At 42.9% G+C, this 26,559-nt stretch overlaps 1 protein-coding gene across 1 annotated transcript; it reads right to left on the bottom strand.

The window, feature by feature from the left end:
• Positions 1-1,474: 1,474 nt before the first annotated feature.
• Positions 1,475-3,724, bottom strand: LOC115082443 (probable G-protein coupled receptor 101). The gene is made up of 2 exons (XM_029586671.1): positions 3,663-3,724; positions 1,475-3,369 (listed from the first exon to the last, which is right to left on the bottom strand). Exon 2 carries the CDS (start codon positions 3,128-3,130, stop codon positions 1,850-1,852), a length of 1,281 nt encoding a protein of 426 aa, XP_029442531.1. The 5' UTR covers positions 3,131-3,369; positions 3,663-3,724; the 3' UTR covers positions 1,475-1,849.
• Positions 3,725-26,559: the final 22,835 nt, after the last annotated feature.

The raw sequence follows: 26,559 nt of genomic DNA, 5'->3' as shown, positions 1-26,559 counted from the left end.
ACCTTCAATCTCTAGACCTAACTAGCTGAATTCCCAATTTAGGATTTTAAATTATGCTCAGATTGGTATGTTTGTTTATTTGTATATTTATTTAAAAAATGTCTATGCCGCATCATCCAATGTACTGAGCAGATGATGCGGCATACAAATAAAAATAAAATAAATATATGGGAAAAAACGTTTAGTACTTAGGCCATGATTTGATTGTAACTTGGATCATTCTACCATTCCTTATCGCCCTTCTGTTGTTGATGAGGACCCAGGTTTTGAAGAGCAAAAATATTAATTGGGATCAAGCCCAGGATCATCACCAGGCTCAATAGTGCCCTGAATAGTCAGGGAAAGGTGGGCTATCTTCTGACGCTGTAGCCAGGATAGACCATAAAAGCTTACTTCCGCTGCTATTACAGCGGCAACATGGTATGTTGGCATCCCATCCCAATCTGACACTCTGGGTGGATGCCCAGCTTGCCTGCCCCTGCTGTCGGCCCTGTCATGGCTCTATGCAGCACTATAGGTTTAAAAAAAAAAAATGCCATGAACTACAAACCAAATTTAAATGCAGTGAGAAGTCTGCTTCTTGATATAAAAAAATGTTATTTTTAGTTTAAGTAGCTTTCTCTTGCTCTCAGTGTTCTCGCTGTATGTAGTTAAAATATATTTAACCTAAAAGTTGAGGTGGTGAGAGAGGAGAGGGAGGTTGGCTGTCTGTTATCTTCCCTTAATAGCTGTGGCAAAATATCAGTCTCAGAAGATTATGAACAGGTTTGAAGGCTATCAGAGAATGTCACTCAGTCCTAACTTTCATGCTGCTCGTCAATCCTTTTACAATTAATTAATTAATTTTACATATTCTAGTCATATGTAAAACAATTTTGACATATTTTAGTTTTTGGTATGGTATGAGACATGTTGGTGTCACTGACCCATTACTTAAGCTGTTTGTCTTGAGACATACAACCGAACCAAACAAGATTATATATGTACGTAGTTCAGGTAATATCTACATGACAAATACTTTGCACTGAGAGGAAAGCAAACAATCTAATTTTTTGATTACAATAATATGTCAGTAGATTGATATTTCTTGAAGATGTGAAATTGGTTTCCTTGGATTCTTGTAAGATAATAGCTATCGCTATATTCTTGTCTATCAGGCAATCAAAATTCTAGATTTACTAATCATGTATTTTAGCAATAAATGTATTTGTGCAGTCTTCACCCAAGCAGGCTGTACTATAATTTTCCCTAACATGTAATCTAAATTATACAGTCTTTAATATAAAATGTTCAGACATTCTCTGGATATAAGTTTACTATAGATTTTAATCTAGGTTTCAACGTAACTGGTTACCACTTAAATGTATTGCACCTCCAACAACAAGCAAGCAAAAGGTCACATACAAAGTTTTGCCCTAAAATCTGTAGCCCTTGTTTATAGTATAAGAAAAATGCAATGGCTGATGACCAAGACCCTGTTGAGATAGTGAGATCACCTTTCAGGCATATAAATATTACAACTTGCATTCTGAATACTGAATAGAAAGTGCTAACATCAAGGTCGTTCTACCATGAGGGGGCTGCTCTAGTACTTTCCATGTTAGCAGAAGCCCACAAAATGATTGAACAAACCTTTTTTTTTGTGCAATATTTTCATGTTACTTGTCATCATAAAAAAAAGGTTATGATTTGATATCTGGTTGACAGGAAAGCTGTTATATCCATGCCTAACATCATAATTGGGTATAAAAGTTCACCTGTCAATTACCCAAGAGCTTTTATCTCTGGTTCCTTCTCGCATCATAACAACAGTACAGGCAGCTGCGTCCACATAAAATGCTTGGCTTCCTTATGGCGCTTTGCTTAACAAATGAAGCTCCTTGTGCAGGGTTAGATTTGTAGGGCTGCTTTCCTTCCCATTCTCTTTCACTTTCAAATTGTTGGAGCTTTTCCCAGTTATGACAGAGATCGTGGTTTCCTCTTCCATGAACTTCACAGCCGGCACTGAAAAGTGAGATGGGAAAATTCTCCCATCCGCAAGTAGAAGGTAGCTATCTGCAGTCGAATTTTGTGGGTGCACTTGCTTGCAGAAAAATCCATACAGTAATAGGAGGAACTCTTTCTTCAAACTTTTGTGCATATAACCATATATGTATGGATGAATGCAACACTGCAAGAAGAACAAAATCAGAACCAGCGATGTTACCCACCATGGAATTACTATTTCAGCACTTGAAGACACAATGCTAAGAATGCTATAGGGGCCCATGCTTAGGATGTAGGATGCCAGAATAAGGAAAATAATCTTGGCTGCTTTACAGTGGTACAGGGGGCGCAAGTGGCTTAGTCTCTCAGCTGGGTTTGAAGATCCATCAGGAGCCCTGGAAGATCCACTTGCTTGCACAGGATGCACTAATGCATTTTGCCTCCGAGCAGCACGAAATACCATTCCATAGCACCCCAGCATAATGCTTGCTGGTAAGATAAAGGAAAACAAAGCACACAAAATGGTATAAGAATAACTTGAAGCCCAGAAAACAGTGCAAAAGTGATTGGCTTGGTCAAAGTCAATCCTACCCCAGCCATAAAGAGGAGGTGTGCTCTGAACAATACTGAGAAACCAAGTACCACTGATCAATATACTTCCTCGTTTGGGTGTCATCTTAGTGGGATAAGATAAAGGATGTATAATAGCCAGGTATTTGTCAACAGAGACCACTGTAATCGTATTGACCCCTGTAAATGCAAAGAGGTGCATCAGAACAACCACAACCTGGCAGAGCCGATGACCTAAGGGCCAGATCCCGGGCAGGGAGGTGACAATGATGCAGGGCATCACCAGGACCGTTTGCAAGAGATCGGCTACCAGCAGGTTGAAAATGAATCTATTTGCTACCTGCAGGAGCTGCGGCTTGCGATGGAAAACGACCAGGAGCACTATGTTTCCAAAGAGGGAGAGGCAGAGGAGAGCGGCGACGAGGGTGATCCTGAGGATGGAGTCTGGGAGGGAAGCATTGCTGCTGCTGCTGCTGCTGCTGCTGGGCTCAGCCGGCAAATGGCTGCCATTGCCCGGGACCCTGCGATCAGGCAATCGGCTGAGCAGGGCCATTGGGAGCCCCGGCTCACACATCAGCTCCAACTCGACATCTCCCACACATCTGTTTCACTGGCTATGCATATGCAGCAGGGGCTCTTCACCAGAGGGATGCTGAGGTGGTTCACATTTTATGCATGACACTCTGAGAGAGAAGATTAATGGGATCTGTCCAGGCATCACACATCCTTCCATCCATCTCTCACTTCCAGGCACATTTGCTGAAATATCTTGTGCTTCATACAGGGGTAATTATCGCTGTGCCATACAGAGGCCTGTACAGTGAAAAAATGCTCAGTTAGAACAGTTCTTCAATATGAACTGGAATCATACTGTGCTTCTATTATATTACAGATGCATGGCATATATTAAACCCTCCCCCCACCCCCCACACACACACATACTGTGATCTTATTAGAGAATATGCACTGGAACCGTTATTACTGCAAGGAGAATTAAGTATTTCTTATGATGAATGCAGTATTAAATAGCATACGTCCCTTCCTTGCTATGATGTGGGAAATGGACGTTTGGCACGAACAGTTCAATGATATATAAACGTGTTTACCTGTTGACGCTCACTGTACTGTCGTTTCCTCAGGATGCAAATAAGACGCTGCATTTATCTTCCCTTCCCCCTTCCGTTTCCAGCCCCCCCCCCCCCTTCATTCCTGCCGATTTCAATGGCTCACTGCTACTGGAGAGACATCAGCTCCAAATCCCAATCTCTCCCTCTTCCCCCTCCCTTTCTTTAGATGCTCTGGAACTGTTTGCCTTGTACAAACAGAGGGAGCTCTCTCCGTACAGCACTGTGCAGTCACTCTACAAAACCAATCCTTACTTCCTAGCAAACGCCTCCTTTTTATTTTTCAACGAACGCATCTCCCCCCCCCCCTTTTTTTTATTCGTGTCTCTCAGTTTTTTACACATTAAGTTAAATATGAATCTCTTCGGATTCTATATTTCTGTAACCTGTGGTTTAAATACTTTTTGGGAAAAAAAAATCTTGAGAGGCTTTACCCCTTTAAGAAGGCCTAGCGAGGCGTTACAAAGGGGGGGGGGGGGGGAGAGAGAGGTGGAATAGACTATTGTGAGAAAAAAAATAATGAAATACAGAAAGAAAACCCAGGTACCCTGAAATCACTAAGGACTGTGCTGGTGAGCGAAGAGAAGTGGGACTGCAGGGGTTAAAGTGATTTAGATGCTGCAGAATTGACAGTCTTGTGCGAGAGATAGAGAGAGAGCAGCTCTTTGGAATGGGGGAGGGAAAAGGTTGATACCTGCAGAAGAAACTGACTGGGAACCCAGAGAAGCTGCTGGTTTCTTGAGTGACAGGTTCCGTGAAAGAGGATACCCTATCCCAGTCATTAGAAAAGCTTTTAAGAGGGCTAAATTCTCTCCACGTGACTCACTCTTACAATATAGGAGCAACAAACTAGCTCCGGCACTGACTTGTGTATTGGAACACACGGATTTCACTCAATGTATCAGACAATCCATCCAACGTAACTGGCATGTTCTCAGTCCACATCAAATTTTCAATGCATTACCGATGTTCGCATACAGTAGGGGTACTAATATCAAACAACAGGTGGTTCGTGCCACACAAGATGGTGATTCTATTCTTGGCCCCAGTGGACAAACTCAATGTGGTCACTGTAGTTTTTGCGCTCAAGCTATTATAGGGATCACGTGGCAAGATCCCAATACCCAGATGCGTATCACACGCAGACACTCAGTTGATTGTAATTCTGACTTTGTTATTTATGGCATTATATGCCCATGTCATAAGGTATACGTGGGCAGGACCAAACGCAAAATCAGGACCCGCCTGACGGAACATCGGAGTCGCATGAAAAATCTGGACATTAAAGCACCGATTGTACAACATTGCATCACATATCACATCACATCACACATCACATATCACTCCCCCCCAGGAAGCCCAGCGCCGACAGCGAGGCAAAACTCGAAGTAAGGAAAAAGTTTTTTAAACTTCAAAAATCCGCGCCGAGAACACCGAAAAGGGAAGCCCCGCCCGCCGAACCAAGCCTCCAATAGGAGACAGCACAGAGGGGCTTTAAATTCCTCTTCAGCCAGGCGCCGCGCGCCGTGCGTCGCGCGCCTAAGGGGCGAGACAAAGGGGTGCCCCTTTGTCGCGCTCCTTAGTCTCAGCCCCGAGGAAACCACGAGCCATACCCACAGTTGAAACTATATTGTATTTTAAGGCCAACGGTTCCTGGACAAACGGACCTAACAGACCAGACAAAGACATCTCACATCGACCCCTTTCAAACATTTATCTCAACCAATCCTTTCCAGCCACAATTTAGCACCCTATCCAACCCTTCCAGCATCCATTCCAGCAGTTCCAGCATCCATTCCAGCATCCAGCAGTTCCAGCATCCATTCCAGCATCCACTCCAGCAGTTCCAGCATCCATTCCAGCATCCAGCAGTTCCAGCATCCATTCCAGCATCCACTCCAGCAGTTCCAGCATCCATTCCAGCATCCACTCCAGCAGTTCCAGCATCCATTCCAGCATCCAGCAGTTCCAGCATCCATTCCAGCATCCAGCAGTTCCAGCATCCATTCCAGCATCCACTCCAGCAGTTCCAGCATCCATTCCAGCATCCAGCAGTTCCAGCATCCATTCCAGCATCCAGCAGTTCCAGCATCCATTCCAGCATCCACTCCAGCAGTCCCAGCATCCATTCCAGCATCCAGCAGTTCCAGCATCCATTCCAGCATCCAGCAGTTCCAGCATCCATTCCAGCATCCACTCCAGCAGTTCCAGCATCCATTCCAGCATCCACTCCAGCAGTTCCAGCATCCAGCAATTCCAGCATCCATTCCTGCAGTTCCCGCATCCTTTCCACAAATTCCAGCATCCATCCTAGCAGAATCTGAACCTACCCGGTTACAGACCCACCACTATGCTTAACACAGCAAATCAGCATACAATGATGCACCACCACTCTATCCCCATACTCAAGAGAAAACCCAGAAATAACTCCCCCCCTAACCCCATTCAGACACCCAGACAACAAAGACTCCTCACCATCATGACATCTCCCATTACACAACTTCTAGGCCTCTCATTATTCACTCTAACCTTATTCAATGCACAGTCACTTTCCAAAAAAATGCATTTACTCAACGATTACCTCATTGAAAACAACCCAGACTTATGTGCAATAACAGAAACATGGTTAAAACCCACGGACATATCCCTAACAAACCAACTACCTACACAAGCATTCGACGTCTTCTCAATACCTAGACCAAAAAAGAAAGGAGGAGGAATTCTACTCGCTGCAAAAAAACAATTGGGCATAACCCTACAACAATCATACTCCACTCCTAAACTTGAATGTTCCATATTCAAATCTCAACATCTACAAATATTCCTCATCTACGCCACACCAGGAACTCTAGAGGCTAACCCCTCCCCTTTGATAGAGACGATAGCCAAACACTACAATTCAGACAAACCAACCATCATACTGGGAGACTTCAACATTCACGTGGACGCCATCCCGCAATCCTCTAATTGCGAAACCTTCCTTACCTCCCTCAGTCACATTGGATTCACACAAATAATCAGTGGACCCACTCACAAAGCAGGTCATACATTAGACCTCATTTTTATCAACGATGGCTGGACCATTTATACCAATCCCACCTGCACGCCAATCCCCTGGTCAGACCATCAGATCATAGACACAACCCTCAAAATGAAGAACACACCACCCCCAAACATCTCCAAAACCACCATTCATTTCAGGAAACCATGCTCACTGGACTTACTCAAAGAACAATGCTCCAAAGATCTCAAACTAATAGACCTCTCGGACGCCAACACAGCCACCACTTCATGGATCAAAATCACTAACAAAATAGCTGATCAACTCTGCCCAACCTCCTCAAAGATAATCCAACCAACAAGAGACAACAGAAAACCTTGGTTCACCCCGGAACTCAAAGCACTAAAACAAAAACTACGAAACAAAGAACAAAACTGGAGAAACAACCCTTCACATACATCCAGACTGGACTACAAAGCCATCCTTAACACCTACAGAAACGCTATCCACAAAACAAAAAAGGACTTCTATGCAAAAAGAATTCATAACTTCATCTTCGACTCGAAAGCTTTATTCTCTTACGTTTCATCGCTCACCAAACCAACGCCCCCGACCATTCCAGACCAACTAGCGCTCAGCAAGGCCAACGAATTAGCCATCTACTTTAAGACAAAAATCTCAAACCTTACTCGCTCCCTTACAACTCATCATACTCTACCAACACCTCAGAGCACATTCCAACCCACGCTGAATGCTAAACTAGAGTCATTTGAGACCACATCCGCCTTGGAGATTGAAAATTTACTTAAGAAAATTAAACCATCTGCACATCCTTCTGACCCACTCCCTACTAATTTGCTCACTGCCATCCCTAACACCGTCGCAAAAACTATTGCAGAAATCATTAATACCTCCTTAACCATGGGCACAGTTCCTAATCAGCTAAAACTTGCTATCCTCAAACCCCTACTGAAAAAACCAACTGCTTCACCCACTGACCCAGCCAACTTCAGACCCATCGCAAACCTGCCCATGATCTCCAAACTGATGGAAAAAGTTGTAAATAAACAACTCTCCGAATATCTCGAGGAGCACAACATTCTCACCCCTGCACAATACGGTTTTCGGAAATCACTAAGCACAGAGTCCCTTTTGCTTTCTCTCACAGATAAATTACTTTTGAACCTGGAGAAAAAACAGTCATTCTTGCTGGTACTGCTAGATCTATCTTCAGCGTTCGACACGGTAAATCACTCACAACTCCTAAACCAACTATCAAACATAGGAATTAAAGGCACAGCTCTCAATTGGTTTAAATCATTCCTATCAAATAGGTTTTACAAGGTCAGAATAAACAACAAAGAATCTGACCCCATCCTATCAGATCAAGGCGTACCACAAGGCTCATCGCTCTCTCCCACCCTGTTTAACATTTACCTCCTCCCCCTCTGCCATCTGTTATCACAACTCAAGCTCACGCATTACCTCTATGCAGACGACATCCAGATCCTCATCCCCATCACAGAATCAATTCAAAAAGCCTTCGCCTACTGGGATAATTGTCTCCAACCAATTAAACAACTACTCTCCAGCCTGAACCTGATTCTAAACTCAAGCAAAACAGAGCTGCTACTGATTTCACACAACCCGAACACCCACCCAATTAGCCTCGCACAACCCACACCTTTAAACATGGAGCTCTCTGCAGACGTAAGGAATCTAGGAGCATGGCTCGACAACCAACTAAACCTAAAAAAATTCATAAACACAACCACCAGGGATTGCTTCTTTAAACTACAGGTCCTAAAGAAACTAAAGCCACTCCTTCACTTCAATGACTTTCGCCTCGTTCTCCAATCCATTATTTTTTCGAAACTTGATTACTGCAACTCAATCTTACTTGGACTCCCCGCCAACAGCATCAAACCTCTACAGATGGTACAAAACACCGCAGCCAGAATCCTAACTAACACTAATAGAAGAGACCATATTACCCCCATCTTGAGCAACCTCCACTGGCTACCCATCAAGCAGAGAATCCTATATAAAACCTTAACTATTATTCATAAAGCAATTCATAACATCGCACCTGTATCTCTACAAACTCAACTACGTCTACACTTACCCTCCAGACCCATCAGAAGCGCCTACAAAGGCACATTAGTCGCAGCTCCAACCAAATCAACTCTAAGAAAAAGAGCACTCTCAACTGCTGGACCACACCAATGGAATGCGCTCCCACCAGTCCTACGACTCGAACCTAGTCTACCAGAGTTCAAAAAACGGTTAAAAACCTGGCTCTTCAGTCAAGCCTTTCAATTCCCAGAGGGTAAATAGGCACCTCAGCATGACTCTCAGTTCCAACCACTGCAGGTTGACATTAACACCTTGCACTTAATTACATATATGTACTTGCTTATTCGTTAAGTTTATTCAACAGTCATTATTTACATACTATATAACAGTACATTTGCAGATTATCTTCACTACTAAAGTTCCTTGTAAAAAGTTGTACACACACATTCTATTCCAAAACACTAATAATGTTAATTGCCATTTGCTAAATGTTATTTTTACCTTCAATGTTCCTTGTAATAATGTTTAATGGTTGATTGTTATTGTTCAATGTTTAATGTTCTATGTACAAAACCCCGGTCTAACCTCCCAGACCAGGGCAACCTTTTCGTTACTTGTAAACCGGAATGATTTGTATTGCATACAGGAATTCCGGTATATAAAAATTAAAAATAAATAAATAAATAAATAAAATATCAACACACTTTTGAGCATCTCCAGTGGCTCATTATAGAACATGTCGCTCCATCATGGAGAGGCGGGGACAGAGTTTCCTCGCTGAATTTTAAGGAACAGCAATGGATTCATCGTCTTAAATCGGTGGAACCATATGGGTTAAATGAGAAAATTGAGTGGTACACTCTCATCTAACTACTGTTCCTTTGAATATGATGTTTTCTTGCTGTAGTCAGTGACGTAGATGTCCGTTTTTTTAGCTCCTTCCGGGTAACCCGTCAATGAGAGAGTAATCCAACATGGCGTCTGACAAACGTCATTTCCCTTATAAGGTGTTCCCCATGACGTAGATATCCATTTATGGACATATACCTTGGCTTGGCGCCTTTTTTGCCTCCTTTAAAGGTCAGCGTTCTTCCATTGTCTGCCGCCGCCGATAGAAGGATCACGGCCGAGCGCATTACCTCCAGTCCAGCATTGTACAAGTCAGTATTATAAGAGGAACAGGTATTGATCTTTAATATAAGTTCATACTTTGAACTACATCGCTTATAGACGGCATTATGTTATGTTCGCAGAGTGAAATAGAAACGCTATCGATGCTACTGCACCAATAATCAATCTTGTAACAGTAAGTGTTCTCCTACATTCCGGCGCCATTTCTCTAAATTTGAGTGGTATTATTTATGCACATTGTTTCTTGTACTTACTTTACCCACAGTCTGTCAAAGTCCTCCGAACATCTACAGAGCCTGTTCTAGTGGTACCCCGGCCCCCTGAAGAAGGAGGTCCTCTCCGAAACACTCAGTGTCGGGGCAACGTCGGAGTCCACCAAGCTTATCATCACTAGGCTCATTTACGGACACGGCAAGATAAGTACATTGTCGGATTTAAGCGTTAGCATTCCGAGTTACAAGTACTTTCAGTTTTCAATGTGCATAAACGGGCAGCTCCCCGCGCCCTCGAAATTTCAGCCCATTGAGACCAATGATTAAAAATTGATTGAATGCTATCAAAAGCTTACATTAGCTTAGCCTTCCGGCATTTAAATATGAGGTCTCTTTGAGCTTATCCACTCATATATCATTCCAGGATTCTTATTTACGTAGTGTTTACTAGTTATATCCTGTATATGTGGATTCTTTACGTGGAGTATTGATACGATACATATCCAGTGCTTCATGGCAGCCTCAGATTGGAAGAACATATTCAGCTACACAGCGGATCATGTAGCAAACGTGGCACAGGAACAATCACTCTTCTCAGATTCGGCACCTCCTCCACCGGTCACTGATGCATTGGCTGATCTTACTAATTTACACAAGAGGAATGTCCGTGCAGAATTACATGGCATTACACTCATTGAATATGTCAAACAGCAATATATCCCCAGGGGTCTAAGAATGAATAAAGAGCCCCTGATGTTCACTGAACGACCAGAATTCCTTGCAAAATGGGTTGCTATTCTCAACAAGTGTTCCCTGGACTTGATGTTATTAATTATTGAATACACCAAAATTGTAATGGATGAGATTAAAGCTGAAATTATTGTCATTGAGGATGAATACAAACAAAATACTCCTGAGGAAGTTGCACAGGCATCCATTGAGGAACTTCAACGATCGACCGAAAAACTTAAATCTGATATTAAGCGAAGAAAAATTTCTAAATTCAACCGTGATAAAACCGACTACAATGATGACAACGTTTATATTTGGCTAAATAAATATAAAGAAGGAACATCTCCTCCGAAACAAGTGGCTTTCGCAGATTCTGAAGGGTCCTCAGATGGGACGGATGGTTCAGAAGTCCACACTAAGCCTTTTTTAGACAGACGCAAGTTTCCTCCCAAACCAGGACGCGGTCGCGGCAAGAAAGCAAAACATCAATCTTCCCGAGACGAGGACTCCTCATGGCACAAGCCATTCACCCGGTCTCAATCCAATCGTCAGTAATCAACCTTTCACAACATTCTTTAACATCAGATGAAGAATCAGTGCTGAACAGGGGATTATCCTTTGTCCCCACTAATAGACACGACTCTTTCTCCAGCAGGATTGCGTTACATAGATTCTTTCGATCCCTCATGATTAAACTCCATTTTTCAACGACCGACAGTGTCCAAGATATTTCTATAGTACGCCCCAAATCGCGTTGGCTCCCTCCAGGACCAGTTGATCCGCAGATCAAAGCTTTTCAAACCCTGGTGTTACAGGATGTCACCAATTTAGAGACACGACGATGTCACACTTTTTATAATTTATCCAAGGGTGAAAATCAGGCTTTGAAGGACCTCGCATCAAATCGGGACATCATTATAAAACCCGCAGATAAGGGTGGTGCTGTGGTCGTGATGGATCTCACCGTATATCAACAAGAAATTCTTAGACAACTTGAGGATCATAGATTCTATCGTAAACTCCCAGCAGATCCCACCGAGGAATTACATGGTCAAATTAAAGAATTATTACAAATAGCTTCACAGGCTGGTTTTCTTACTTCAAAAGAATTAAAATATTTAAATGTAGTATTTCCTAGAACACCGGTGATATATGGGGTACCCAAGGTACACAAAACCTTGGTCAACCCCCCTTGTCGTCCGATTGTATCGGCTAACGGTTCACTTTTGGAACCTATTGCTAAATTTTTGGACCACTTTCTTCAACCCGCTGTCTGTATTTCTAAGTCGTATATTCAAGACACGTCTCATATGTTACGGCAACTCCAAGACATATCGACCATTTCTGATGAAGCGTTGTTAGTAAGCCTTGACGTGGAATCCCTCTACACCAATGTACCACAAGAGGAGGCGTTGGTACTGGGTAAAGACATTATAAGTAAACGCACACATCCTCAACGTATTCCTACAGAATTCCTTGTGTCTTTATTGGAACTAGTTCTTTTCAATAATTTTTTCTCCTATAAGCAGGAGTATTTCCTTCAGATACATGGGGTGGCAATGGGGTCCCCAGTAGCCCCTGACATTGCTAACCTGTTTGTCGCCAAATTTGAAGAAACCACAGTATATACTTCTCCTTTCTTCAAATCTATTACTAATTGGTCCAGATACATAGACGACATTTTTTTCATTTGGCATGGGTCTGAACAACAACTTTTTGAATTCCACACGTGGTTAAATTCTGCTAACCCCCATCTTAAATTTTCCATGACATTTGATAAGGAACAATTATCCTTTTTGGATATTTTGATCATCAAGCATTTAGGCACTATTCAAACATCTCTATTCAGGAAACCTACGGATAGAAACAATTTTTTAAAATTTGAGAGTCATCATCCCCGCAGATTTAAAGAGGGTCTACCTGTGGGTCAGTTCTTTCGTATCCGCAGGATATGCTCGGATCATCAAGATTTCCTGAAACAAAGTGCCACCTTGAGTGACAGGTTCCGTGAAAGAGGATACCCTATCCCAGTCATTAGAAAAGCTTTTAAGAGGGCTAAATTCTCTCCACGTGACTCACTCTTACAATATAGGAGCAACAAACTAGCTCCGGCACTGACTTGTGTATTGGAACACACGGATTTCACTCAATGTATCAGACAATCCATCCAACGTAACTGGCATGTTCTCAGTCCACATCAAATTTTCAATGCATTACCGATGTTCGCATACAGTAGGGGTACTAATATCAAACAACAGGTGGTTCGTGCCACACAAGATGGTGATTCTATTCTTGGCCCCAGTGGACAAACTCAATGTGGTCACTGTAGTTTTTGCGCTCAAGCTATTATAGGGATCACGTGGCAAGATCCCAATACCCAGATGCGTATCACACGCAGACACTCAGTTGATTGTAATTCTGACTTTGTTATTTATGGCATTATATGCCCATGTCATAAGGTATACGTGGGCAGGACCAAACGCAAAATCAGGACCCGCCTGACGGAACATCGGAGTCGCATGAAAAATCTGGACATTAAAGCACCGATTGTACAACATTGCATCACATATCAACACACTTTTGAGCATCTCCAGTGGCTCATTATAGAACATGTCGCTCCATCATGGAGAGGCGGGGACAGAGTTTCCTCGCTGAATTTTAAGGAACAGCAATGGATTCATCGTCTTAAATCGGTGGAACCATATGGGTTAAATGAGAAAATTGAGTGGTACACTCTCATCTAACTACTGTTCCTTTGAATATGATGTTTTCTTGCTGTAGTCAGTGACGTAGATGTCCGTTTTTTTAGCTCCTTCCGGGTAACCCGTCAATGAGAGAGTAATCCAACATGGCGTCTGACAAACGTCATTTCCCTTATAAGGTGTTCCCCATGACGTAGATATCCATTTATGGACATATACCTTGGCTTGGCGCCTTTTTTGCCTCCTTTAAAGGTCAGCGTTCTTCCATTGTCTGCCGCCGCCGATAGAAGGATCACGGCCGAGCGCATTACCTCCAGTCCAGCATTGTACAAGTCAGTATTATAAGAGGAACAGGTATTGATCTTTAATATAAGTTCATACTTTGAACTACATCGCTTATAGACGGCATTATGTTATGTTCGCAGAGTGAAATAGAAACGCTATCGATGCTACTGCACCAATAATCAATCTTGTAACAGTAAGTGTTCTCCTACATTCCGGCGCCATTTCTCTAAATTTGAGTGGTATTATTTATGCACATTGTTTCTTGTACTTACTTTACCCACAGTCTGTCAAAGTCCTCCGAACATCTACAGAGCCTGTTCTAGTGGTACCCGGCCCCCTGAAGAAGGAGGTCCTCTCCGAAACACTCAGTGTCGGGGCAACGTCGGAGTCCACCAAGCTTATCATCACTAGGCTCATTTACGGACACGGCAAGATAAGTACATTGTCGGATTTAAGCGTTAGCATTCCGAGTTACAAGTACTTTCAGTTTTCAATGTGCATAAACGGGCAGCTCCCCGCGCCCTCGAAATTTCAGCCCATTGAGACCAATGATTAAAAATTGATTGAATGCTATCAAAAGCTTACATTAGCTTAGCCTTCCGGCATTTAAATATGAGGTCTCTTTGAGCTTATCCACTCATATATCATTCCAGGATTCTTATTTACGTAGTGTTTACTAGTTATATCCTGTATATGTGGATTCTTTACGTGGAGTATTGATACGATACATATCCAGTGCTTCATGGCAGCCTCAGATTGGAAGAACATATTCAGCTACACAGCGGATCATGTAGCAAACGTGGCACAGGAACAATCACTCTTCTCAGATTCGGCACCTCCTCCACCGGTCACTGATGCATTGGCTGATCTTACTAATTTACACAAGAGGAATGTCCGTGCAGAATTACATGGCATTACACTCATTGAATATGTCAAACAGCAATATATCCCCAGGGGTCTAAGAATGAATAAAGAGCCCCTGATGTTCACTGAACGACCAGAATTCCTTGCAAAATGGGTTGCTATTCTCAACAAGTGTTCCCTGGACTTGATGTTATTAATTATTGAATACACCAAAATTGTAATGGATGAGATTAAAGCTGAAATTATTGTCATTGAGGATGAATACAAACAAAATACTCCTGAGGAAGTTGCACAGGCATCCATTGAGGAACTTCAACGATCGACCGAAAAACTTAAATCTGATATTAAGCGAAGAAAAATTTCTAAATTCAACCGTGATAAAACCGACTACAATGATGACAACGTTTATATTTGGCTAAATAAATATAAAGAAGGAACATCTCCTCCGAAACAAGTGGCTTTCGCAGATTCTGAAGGGTCCTCAGATGGGACGGATGGTTCAGAAGTCCACACTAAGCCTTTTTTAGACAGACGCAAGTTTCCTCCCAAACCAGGACGCGGTCGCGGCAAGAAAGCAAAACATCAATCTTCCCGAGACGAGGACTCCTCATGGCACAAGCCATTCACCCGGTCTCAATCCAATCGTCAGTAATCAACCTTTCACAACATTCTTTAACATCAGATGAAGAATCAGTGCTGAACAGGGGATTATCCTTTGTCCCCACTAATAGACACGACTCTTTCTCCAGCAGGATTGCGTTACATAGATTCTTTCGATCCCTCATGATTAAACTCCATTTTTCAACGACCGACAGTGTCCAAGATATTTCTATAGTACGCCCCAAATCGCGTTGGCTCCCTCCAGGACCAGTTGATCCGCAGATCAAAGCTTTTCAAACCCTGGTGTTACAGGATGTCACCAATTTAGAGACACGACGATGTCACACTTTTATAATTTATCCAAGGGTGAAAATCAGGCTTTGAAGGACCTCGCATCAAATCGGGACATCATTATAAAACCCGCAGATAAGGGTGGTGCTGTGGTCGTGATGGATCTCACCGTATATCAACAAGAAATTCTTAGACAACTTGAGGATCATAGATTCTATCGTAAACTCCCAGCAGATCCCACCGAGGAATTACATGGTCAAATTAAAGAATTATTACAAATAGCTTCACAGGCTGGTTTTCTTACTTCAAAAGAATTAAAATATTTAAATGTAGTATTTCCTAGAACACCGGTGATATATGGGGTACCCAAGGTACACAAAACCTTGGTCAACCCCCCTTGTCGTCCGATTGTATCGGCTAACGGTTCACTTTTGGAACCTATTGCTAAATTTTTGGACCACTTTCTTCAACCCGCTGTCTGTATTTCTAAGTCGTATATTCAAGACACGTCTCATATGTTACGGCAACTCCAAGACATATCGACCATTTCTGATGAAGCGTTGTTAGTAAGCCTTGACGTGGAATCCCTCTACACCAATGTACCACAAGAGGAGGCGTTGGTACTGGGTAAAGACATTATAAGTAAACGCACACATCCTCAACGTATTCCTACAGAATTCCTTGTGTCTTTATTGGAACTAGTTCTTTTCAATAATTTTTTCTCCTATAAGCAGGAGTATTTCCTTCAGATACATGGGGTGGCAATGGGGTCCCCAGTAGCCCCTGACATTGCTAACCTGTTTGTCGCCAAATTTGAAGAAACCACAGTATATACTTCTCCTTTCTTCAAATCTATTACTAATTGGTCCAGATACATAGACGACATTTTTTTCATTTGGCATGGGTCTGAACAACAACTTTTTGAATTCCACACGTGGTTAAATTCTGCTAACCCCCATCTTAAATTTTCCATGACATTTGATAAGGAACAATTATCCTTTTTGGATATTTTGATCATCAAGCATTTAGGCACTATTCAAACATCTCTATTCAGGAAACCTACGGATAGAAACAATTTTTTAAAATTTGAGAGTCATCATCCCCGCAGATTTAAAGAGGGTCTACCTGTGGGTCAGTTCTTTCGTATCCGCAGGATATGCTCGGATCATCAAGATTTCCTGAAACAAAGTGCCACCTTGAGTGACAGGTTCCGTGAAAGAGGATACCCTATCCCAGTCATTAGAAAAGCTTTTAAGAGGGCTAAATTCTCTCCACGTGACTCACTCTTACAATATAGGAGCAACAAACTAGCTCCGGCACTGACTTGTGTATTGGAACACACGGATTTCACTCAATGTATCAGACAATCCATCCAACGTAACTGGCATGTTCTCAGTCCACATCAAATTTTCAATGCATTACCGATGTTCGCATACAGTAGGGGTACTAATATCAAACAACAGGTGGTTCGTGCCACACAAGATGGTGATTCTATTCTTGGCCCCAGTGGACAAACTCAATGTGGTCACTGTAGTTTTTGCGCTCAAGCTATTATAGGGATCACGTGGCAAGATCCCAATACCCAGATGCGTATCACACGCAGACACTCAGTTGATTGTAATTCTGACTTTGTTATTTATGGCATTATATGCCCATGTCATAAGGTATACGTGGGCAGGACCAAACGCAAAATCAGGACCCGCCTGACGGAACATCGGAGTCGCATGAAAAATCTGGACATTAAAGCACCGATTGTACAACATTGCATCACATATCAACACACTTTTGAGCATCTCCAGTGGCTCATTATAGAACATGTCGCTCCATCATGGAGAGGCGGGGACAGAGTTTCCTCGCTGAATTTTAAGGAACAGCAATGGATTCATCGTCTTAAATCGGTGGAACCATATGGGTTAAATGAGAAAATTGAGTGGTACACTCTCATCTAACTACTGTTCCTTTGAATATGATGTTTTCTTGCTGTAGTCAGTGACGTAGATGTCCGTTTTTTTAGCTCCTTCCGGGTAACCCGTCAATGAGAGAGTAATCCAACATGGCGTCTGACAAACGTCATTTCCCTTATAAGGTGTTCCCCATGACGTAGATATCCATTTATGGACATATACCTTGGCTTGGCGCCTTTTTTGCCTCCTTTAAAGGTCAGCGTTCTTCCATTGTCTGCCGCCGCCGATAGAAGGATCACGGCCGAGCGCATTACCTCCAGTCCAGCATTGTACAAGTCAGTATTATAAGAGGAACAGGTATTGATCTTTAATATAAGTTCATACTTTGAACTACATCGCTTATAGACGGCATTATGTTATGTTCGCAGAGTGAAATAGAAACGCTATCGATGCTACTGCACCAATAATCAATCTTGTAACAGTAAGTGTTCTCCTACATTCCGGCGCCATTTCTCTAAATTTGAGTGGTATTATTTATGCACATTGTTTCTTGTACTTACTTTACCCACAGTCTGTCAAAGTCCTCCGAACATCTACAGAGCCTGTTCTAGTGGTACCCGGCCCCCTGAAGAAGGAGGTCCTCTCCGAAACACTCAGTGTCGGGGCAACGTCGGAGTCCACCAAGCTTATCATCACTAGGCTCATTTACGGACACGGCAAGATAAGTACATTGTCGGATTTAAGCGTTAGCATTCCGAGTTACAAGTACTTTCAGTTTTCAATGTGCATAAACGGGCAGCTCCCCGCGCCCTCGAAATTTCAGCCCATTGAGACCAATGATTAAAAATTGATTGAATGCTATCAAAAGCTTACATTAGCTTAGCCTTCCGGCATTTAAATATGAGGTCTCTTTGAGCTTATCCACTCATATATCATTCCAGGATTCTTATTTACGTAGTGTTTACTAGTTATATCCTGTATATGTGGATTCTTTACGTGGAGTATTGATACGATACATATCCAGTGCTTCATGGCAGCCTCAGATTGGAAGAACATATTCAGCTACACAGCGGATCATGTAGCAAACGTGGCACAGGAACAATCACTCTTCTCAGATTCGGCACCTCCTCCACCGGTCACTGATGCATTGGCTGATCTTACTAATTTACACAAGAGGAATGTCCGTGCAGAATTACATGGCATTACACTCATTGAATATGTCAAACAGCAATATATCCCCAGGGGTCTAAGAATGAATAAAGAGCCCCTGATGTTCACTGAACGACCAGAATTCCTTGCAAAATGGGTTGCTATTCTCAACAAGTGTTCCCTGGACTTGATGTTATTAATTATTGAATACACCAAAATTGTAATGGATGAGATTAAAGCTGAAATTATTGTCATTGAGGATGAATACAAACAAAATACTCCTGAGGAAGTTGCACAGGCATCCATTGAGGAACTTCAACGATCGACCGAAAAACTTAAATCTGATATTAAGCGAAGAAAAATTTCTAAATTCAACCGTGATAAAACCGACTACAATGATGACAACGTTTATATTTGGCTAAATAAATATAAAGAAGGAACATCTCCTCCGAAACAAGTGGCTTTCGCAGATTCTGAAGGGTCCTCAGATGGGACGGATGGTTCAGAAGTCCACACTAAGCCTTTTTTAGACAGACGCAAGTTTCCTCCCAAACCAGGACGCGGTCGCGGCAAGAAAGCAAAACATCAATCTTCCCGAGACGAGGACTCCTCATGGCACAAGCCATTCACCCGGTCTCAATCCAATCGTCAGTAATCAACCTTTCACAACATTCTTTAACATCAGATGAAGAATCAGTGCTGAACAGGGGATTATCCTTTGTCCCCACTAATAGACACGACTCTTTCTCCAGCAGGATTGCGTTACATAGATTCTTTCGATCCCTCATGATTAAACTCCATTTTTCAACGACCGACAGTGTCCAAGATATTTCTATAGTACGCCCCAAATCGCGTTGGCTCCCTCCAGGACCAGTTGATCCGCAGATCAAAGCTTTTCAAACCCTGGTGTTACAGGATGTCACCAATTTAGAGACACGACGATGTCACACTTTTTATAATTTATCCAAGGGTGAAAATCAGGCTTTGAAGGACCTCGCATCAAATCGGGACATCATTATAAAACCCGCAGATAAGGGTGGTGCTGTGGTCGTGATGGATCTCACCGTATATCAACAAGAAATTCTTAGACAACTTGAGGATCATAGATTCTATCGTAAACTCCCAGCAGATCCCACCGAGGAATTACATGGTCAAATTAAAGAATTATTACAAATAGCTTCACAGGCTGGTTTTCTTACTTCAAAAGAATTAAAATATTTAAATGTAGTATTTCCTAGAACACCGGTGATATATGGGGTACCCAAGGTACACAAAACCTTGGTCAACCCCCCTTGTCGTCCGATTGTATCGGCTAACGGTTCACTTTTGGAACCTATTGCTAAATTTTTGGACCACTTTCTTCAACCCGCTGTCTGTATTTCTAAGTCGTATATTCAAGACACGTCTCATATGTTACGGCAACTCCAAGACATATCGACCATTTCTGATGAAGCGTTGTTAGTAAGCCTTGACGTGGAATCCCTCTACACCAATGTACCACAAGAGGAGGCGTTGGTACTGGGTAAAGACATTATAAGTAAACGCACACATCCTCAACGTATTCCTACAGAATTCCTTGTGTCTTTATTGGAACTAGTTCTTTTCAATAATTTTTTCTCCTATAAGCAGGAGTATTTCCTTCAGATACATGGGGTGGCAATGGGGTCCCCAGTAGCCCCTGACATTGCTAACCTGTTTGTCGCCAAATTTGAAGAAACCACAGTATATACTTCTCCTTTCTTCAAATCTATTACTAATTGGTCCAGATACATAGACGACATTTTTTTCATTTGGCATGGGTCTGAACAACAACTTTTTGAATTCCACACGTGGTTAAATTCTGCTAACCCCCATCTTAAATTTTCCATGACATTTGATAAGGAACAATTATCCTTTTTGGATATTTTGATCATCAAGCATTTAGGCACTATTCAAACATCTCTATTCAGGAAACCTACGGATAGAAACAATTTTTTTAAAATTTGAGAGTCATCATCCCCGCAGATTTAAAGAGGGTCTACCTGTGGGTCAGTTCTTTCGTATCCGCAGGATATGCTCGGATCATCAAGATTTCCTGAAACAAAGTGCCACCTTGAGTGACAGGTTCCGTGAAAGAGGATACCCTATCCCAGTCATTAGAAAAGCTTTTAAGAGGGCTAAATTCTCTCCACGTGACTCACTCTTACAATATAGGAGCAACAAACTAGCTCCGGCACTGACTTGTGTATTGGAACACACGGATTTCACTCAATGTATCAGACAATCCATCCAACGTAACTGGCATGTTCTCAGTCCACATCAAATTTTCAATGCATTACCGATGTTCGCATACAGTAGGGGTACTAATATCAAACAACAGGTGGTTCGTGCCACACAAGATGGTGATTCTATTCTTGGCCCCAGTGGACAAACTCAATGTGGTCACTGTAGTTTTTGCGCTCAAGCTATTATAGGGATCACGTGGCAAGATCCCAATACCCAGATGCGTATCACACGCAGACACTCAGTTGATTGTAATTCTGACTTTGTTATTTATGGCATTATATGCCCATGTCATAAGGTATACGTGGGCAGGACCAAACGCAAAATCAGGACCCGCCTGACGGAACATCGGAGTCGCATGAAAAATCTGGACATTAAAGCACCGATTGTACAACATTGCATCACATATCAACACACTTTTGAGCATCTCCAGTGGCTCATTATAGAACATGTCGCTCCATCATGGAGAGGCGGGGACAGAGTTTCCTCGCTGAATTTTAAGGAACAGCAATGGATTCATCGTCTTAAATCGGTGGAACCATATGGGTTAAATGAGAAAATTGAGTGGTACACTCTCATCTAACTACTGTTCCTTTGAATATGATGTTTTCTTGCTGTAGTCAGTGACGTAGATGTCCGTTTTTTTAGCTCCTTCCGGGTAACCCGTCAATGAGAGAGTAATCCAACATGGCGTCTGACAAACGTCATTTCCCTTATAAGGTGTTCCCCATGACGTAGATATCCATTTATGGACATATACCTTGGCTTGGCGCCTTTTTTGCCTCCTTTAAAGGTCAGCGTTCTTCCATTGTCTGCCGCCGCCGATAGAAGGATCACGGCCGAGCGCATTACCTCCAGTCCAGCATTGTACAAGTCAGTATTATAAGAGGAACAGGTATTGATCTTTAATATAAGTTCATACTTTGAACTACATCGCTTATAGACGGCATTATGTTATGTTCGCAGAGTGAAATAGAAACGCTATCGATGCTACTGCACCAATAATCAATCTTGTAACAGTAAGTGTTCTCCTACATTCCGGCGCCATTTCTCTAAATTTGAGTGGTATTATTTATGCACATTGTTTCTTGTACTTACTTTACCCACAGTCTGTCAAAGTCCTCCGAACATCTACAGAGCCTGTTCTAGTGGTACCCGGCCCCCTGAAGAAGGAGGTCCTCTCCGAAACACTCAGTGTCGGGGCAACGTCGGAGTCCACCAAGCTTATCATCACTAGGCTCATTTACGGACACGGCAAGATAAGTACATTGTCGGATTTAAGCGTTAGCATTCCGAGTTACAAGTACTTTCAGTTTTCAATGTGCATAAACGGGCAGCTCCCCGCGCCCTCGAAATTTCAGCCCATTGAGACCAATGATTAAAAATTGATTGAATGCTATCAAAAGCTTACATTAGCTTAGCCTTCCGGCATTTAAATATGAGGTCTCTTTGAGCTTATCCACTCATATATCATTCCAGGATTCTTATTTACGTAGGGTTTCTTTGTGAAGGCATTTTTTTTTGGCCTAGCAGATGGTGAAAACCTGCCAAGATAGGAAGGGCTGTTGACTTTATTGAGAGTGTTTAAAGTGGCTTATCCAGTTTTATTACTGCCCATAGAGGAGTCTGAAATTTATATCCCTTTGTAAAATTGCTGATCCCTCTTAGAAACAGGGAGATTCATATTCAGCCACTGTGTGGCTGTTCTAATTAACTAAAGAGTGGTGCATATTAAGGGGGGCAGTTGCACCGCTAAATATACCCAGCTATCTTAAAGTTATCCGACTATATATCACCCTGCAGGCTGACCAGAGTTAGCTGGATAAATTCACTGGCTAACTCAGAATATTGGAGTTAGTTGGTTAACTTATCCAGCTAACTCTGCTCCTCCCTGCACTGCCCCCGATTTATCCAGCTAAATTCTAACTGAAAAACTAATTACCCAGCTACAATTTAGCTGGATTCAGGCTGAATGTAGTCCAGTAGGCCATTTGGACGGAAAGCTATTATGTTATTCATCTAAATGGCTTTGAATATGGAGCTCAGCATTTCTGCATGCCAGTTCAAGCACACCACAAACCACACTTCACTTCTAGAGGTGTTCAAATTAAAGGTTTTACTGAAAAAATCGGTGGCAGAAAAACAAAGTCCAACAGGATTTACCAACTGACAGTGCACCAACAGCAACAGATTCCAAAATTCTCACACAAAATTCAGATCAGTTCCCCATATAGGTAAGATCTTAAAGACAGGTAGCTTTCCTTTTTGGGCCTTCCCAGTAACCTTTTGTGTAGCTGAAATCTCTTCCCTTCCCTTTCCTCTTTCTGTTCTCTCAGCGGGCTTTGCAGATTTCCTTCCTCAGCCAGTACTCTGTGGATTTTCCCAGGTAGGCTTACCTTTGTTTTGGATGAGAGTTTCTTTCTACCTTCTCATTCCCTTTTTAACTTACCGTATTTAAATTTGGAGTTCCACCAAACAACTCTCATGTGTCTTTATTGAGTAGTGACTTTGTTATCCTCAAAGCTGAGATTATCAATGCTGTGTGCAAAATACATACGTATGGAAAAAATAAAGAGCAATCGGGCCGATACAGTAAACCGCATGGGAGAGCCGGCGCTCCGAGGTGAGTGCCTGCTCTCCCAATGCGCGTCCAAGCCACTTTCCTGGGTGCGCAATTTTCTATTCAAATGAGGGCCTGCGGTAAAAAGGAGGCGCTAGGGACACTAGCGCGTCCCTAGTGCCTCCTTATTGACAGAAGCGGCGGCTGTCAACAGGTTTGACAGTCGATGCTTAATTTTACCGGCGTTGGTTGTCGAATCCGCTGATAGCCACGGGTTCGGAAAACGGACACCGACAAAATTGAGTGTCCATCTTCCAAGCCGCGGGCTGATTTTTTTTTTTTTTGTTACGATTTTTAATTTTTTTTAATTTTGGGGGCCTCTGACTTAATATCGCTATGATATTAAGTCGGAGGGTGTACAGAAAAGCAGTTTTTTCTGCTTTTCTGTACACTTGCCCGGTGCCGGCCGAAATTAACTCCTGCCTGTTGCGGGTGCTATTAGTTTCGTGGGGGTTGGCCACGCGTTTTCCACACGCTATTAACCCTTACTGTGTAAGGGGTAAAAATAGCGCGTCGAAAACGCGCGGCCAAACGGGGGCTAACGGTGCGCTCAGTCGAGCGCACCATACTGCATCGGCCCGAATGTTAGGGCCCTGAAAGGAAATTTTCCCCCTGCGCAGGAAACCCTGGAAAATAAATCTAATGATTTAGAACAGTGTCCAACCAAATGAGATATGGCCTTTGGGACTATTATCCAGGTTCTACCACAAAAGGGGTTACACTTCAGAGAGTGATGCCAGTGGGCCTATCCCTCCACAGGGAAGCATGGAGTGGAAGAGAAGATTTCCTGCTTAGTGAAGGTGGTGGGACCTGAGGGAAAGGTTGGCCAGGCTTTCCTGATAGGAAAGAGTTCCCAGAATGGAAAAGGTCTGGGAGTTTCAGAGAATACTGAAGGAAGAATTTTTTCTGAAGAAAATCAGTCTGAGATGTCCTGAGGAAAAAAGGATTCCTTAGAATCTGTGGGATCTTTGGTGGTTTCCAACATTCTCTTTACTGATAAGGTGCAATGATGTTTTTTAAACTCTACAGCTGTGTACTTCACTAAAGATGATACAGAGTTTGTTTACTAAGTTTATGACTTCTTAAATTCCTTCTTAACTTCATGTGTCTCTTAGATTTTTCCTATTCCTTTTAGTTACTTGATTCCTTCCCTCCCTTTGAAACTGAGGGCAAGTTTGAATGCTTCCATCCCAGTGTGGATGAAGCATCAAAATGTTCTTGTAAAGTGTTTAGTCTTTTATCTCCTACCTCCTTTTATAGTATCAAAGGTGATACCTGTTGCAATACCGCTCACCAGAGGGCCCCGCAAGTGGCCTCACTCATCATCCGGCTCTGCCTGTGTGCTGCCGCCCTCCGCAGCTGAAGATGCCACTGATGCAGTCTCTGCCTTCCTGTGTGACCCCTGACGCCACCTGGGCCCGTCTGCCATTTTCTGCGGCTGAGAGATGCTGCCAACAGGGCCCATGATCTTTGCAGCCTGGAATACTGCCACCTTCCGCCCTCGCCGCTGATGTTGAGGCTGGCATTCCCTAGGCATACGCCCCTGCTGAAGATTTAAAGGGACCGCAGCAGGAAAAGCCTTGCTGCCCCTCCTGATGATGTCATTGCTTCGGGCCTGTAAAAGGCCACTTCTTCTGTTGATCCAGGCCTTTGCAAGGTTACCGATCCTTCAAGGTCTCCTGTTTCGTGTGCTCGTTTGTTCCTGGCCTCCTGTTTCCAAGTCTTCAGTCCAAGTCTTCATTCCTGCGTCCAAGTCTTCAGTTCCTGTTCCTGGTTTGTGTTTCTGTTTTTGCCTTTCTCGCTGGTTCGAGTCTTCTGAGACCGAGTTCCTGAGTTCCTGAGTTCCTGAGTTCCTAGTTCCAGAGTTCCTGTCCTTGTCTCTGGACCTCGGAGAACTTGTTCCAGTCAGAGGAATCCTTGAATTCTGTATTCACCTGGTCTCTCGTCTTGCCTGTATTTCTTGTCTTCAGCTTGTTTCTAGACCTGAGCCTTCATCGTGTCCCAAGTCTTCAGACCCTTTGTCTTGTTCCAAGCCTTCAGTGCCTTCATCTTGTTCAAGCCTTCAGAGCCTTTGTCTTTTCATGAGTGTCCAGAGCCCTCAGACTTTGTTGGTCCAAAAGGACTTACAGAGTGGTCAGAGGGCTACCCCAGAGACCATCATGGGTTGCTGGTTCTCATCAAAGTGTTCTTATTCCTAGTCTCGAATGTTCCTGTTCCTGGTCCTTGTGTGTTCATTCCAAGTCTTTGAGTGTTCCGGTTCCAAGTCTTCAGCTTCAGCCCAGCTCGTGCCTGGATGCACTCACCCGTCAGTGGCATGGACCACAACCAGCCCCAGGGTTGTGTCTGTCATGTTGCGGCACAGGGGCTCATGCTCTCGAGAGCCCACTTACAACAATATCTTGTTTCTCCTTCTCCTCATCCTCAGTAGATTCTCAGGGGCCATTGATGTGGTCCAACTCTCCTTCTCTTCCCTTTCTCCTTCCTCCTTCTCTCAGGATGTCTGAAAATCATCCTCTCATTAGGTTCTGATGATCTCAGGTTCCTCTGTTAAGAAGATACCTTCTTCTTGTTTTTAGAAGAAAACTCAAAATAGCTTAGTTGAGTACAAAAGGATATGGAACTCCAATATTAAATAAGAATGATGGAATGAGAGGGTGGAAAGAAACTCTCATCCAAAACAAAAGTCCCATGGAGCTTAAAGCTTCCTCCTTAAAAGCAAAAAGGATCACGAGAGCAAAATGGTGATTTCTCTAGAAAAACACTGGGGACAATACCATTCTAGCTGCCACATGGGGGAGCTGCAAACCCAACAAACACTACTCTGTCTCTCCCCATCCCAAACTGATATATTCCTATCCAAGTATTAGTAGGGGACTAACAGGATCCCTACAGAAGAGATAGCACCCAAGCAGAACTCAATTTCTTGAAATCCTTTCTCAGTCTTTCTCCCTTCCAACTACTCTTGAATCACATGGCTGCAGGGATTTTACTATTCCTCACAAACCCTCCCATTGAGGAGTGGTACACCTCCTTAACACGCTGACACTATG

Source organism: Rhinatrema bivittatum, unplaced genomic scaffold (assembly GCF_901001135.1).
Source record: "Rhinatrema bivittatum unplaced genomic scaffold, aRhiBiv1.1, whole genome shotgun sequence".
In the NCBI taxonomy this organism is placed as follows: domain Eukaryota; kingdom Metazoa; phylum Chordata; class Amphibia; order Gymnophiona; family Rhinatrematidae; genus Rhinatrema; species Rhinatrema bivittatum.
Note: the sequence above shows the minus strand (reverse complement) of the source record. Positions and strands in the feature narration are given on the sequence as shown.

Coding starts and splice junctions, on each gene's coding strand:
- LOC115082443 (XM_029586671.1), bottom strand. CDS start 3,130: ATGTGTGAGCCGGGGCTCCCAATGGCCCTGCTCAGCCGATTGCCTGAT.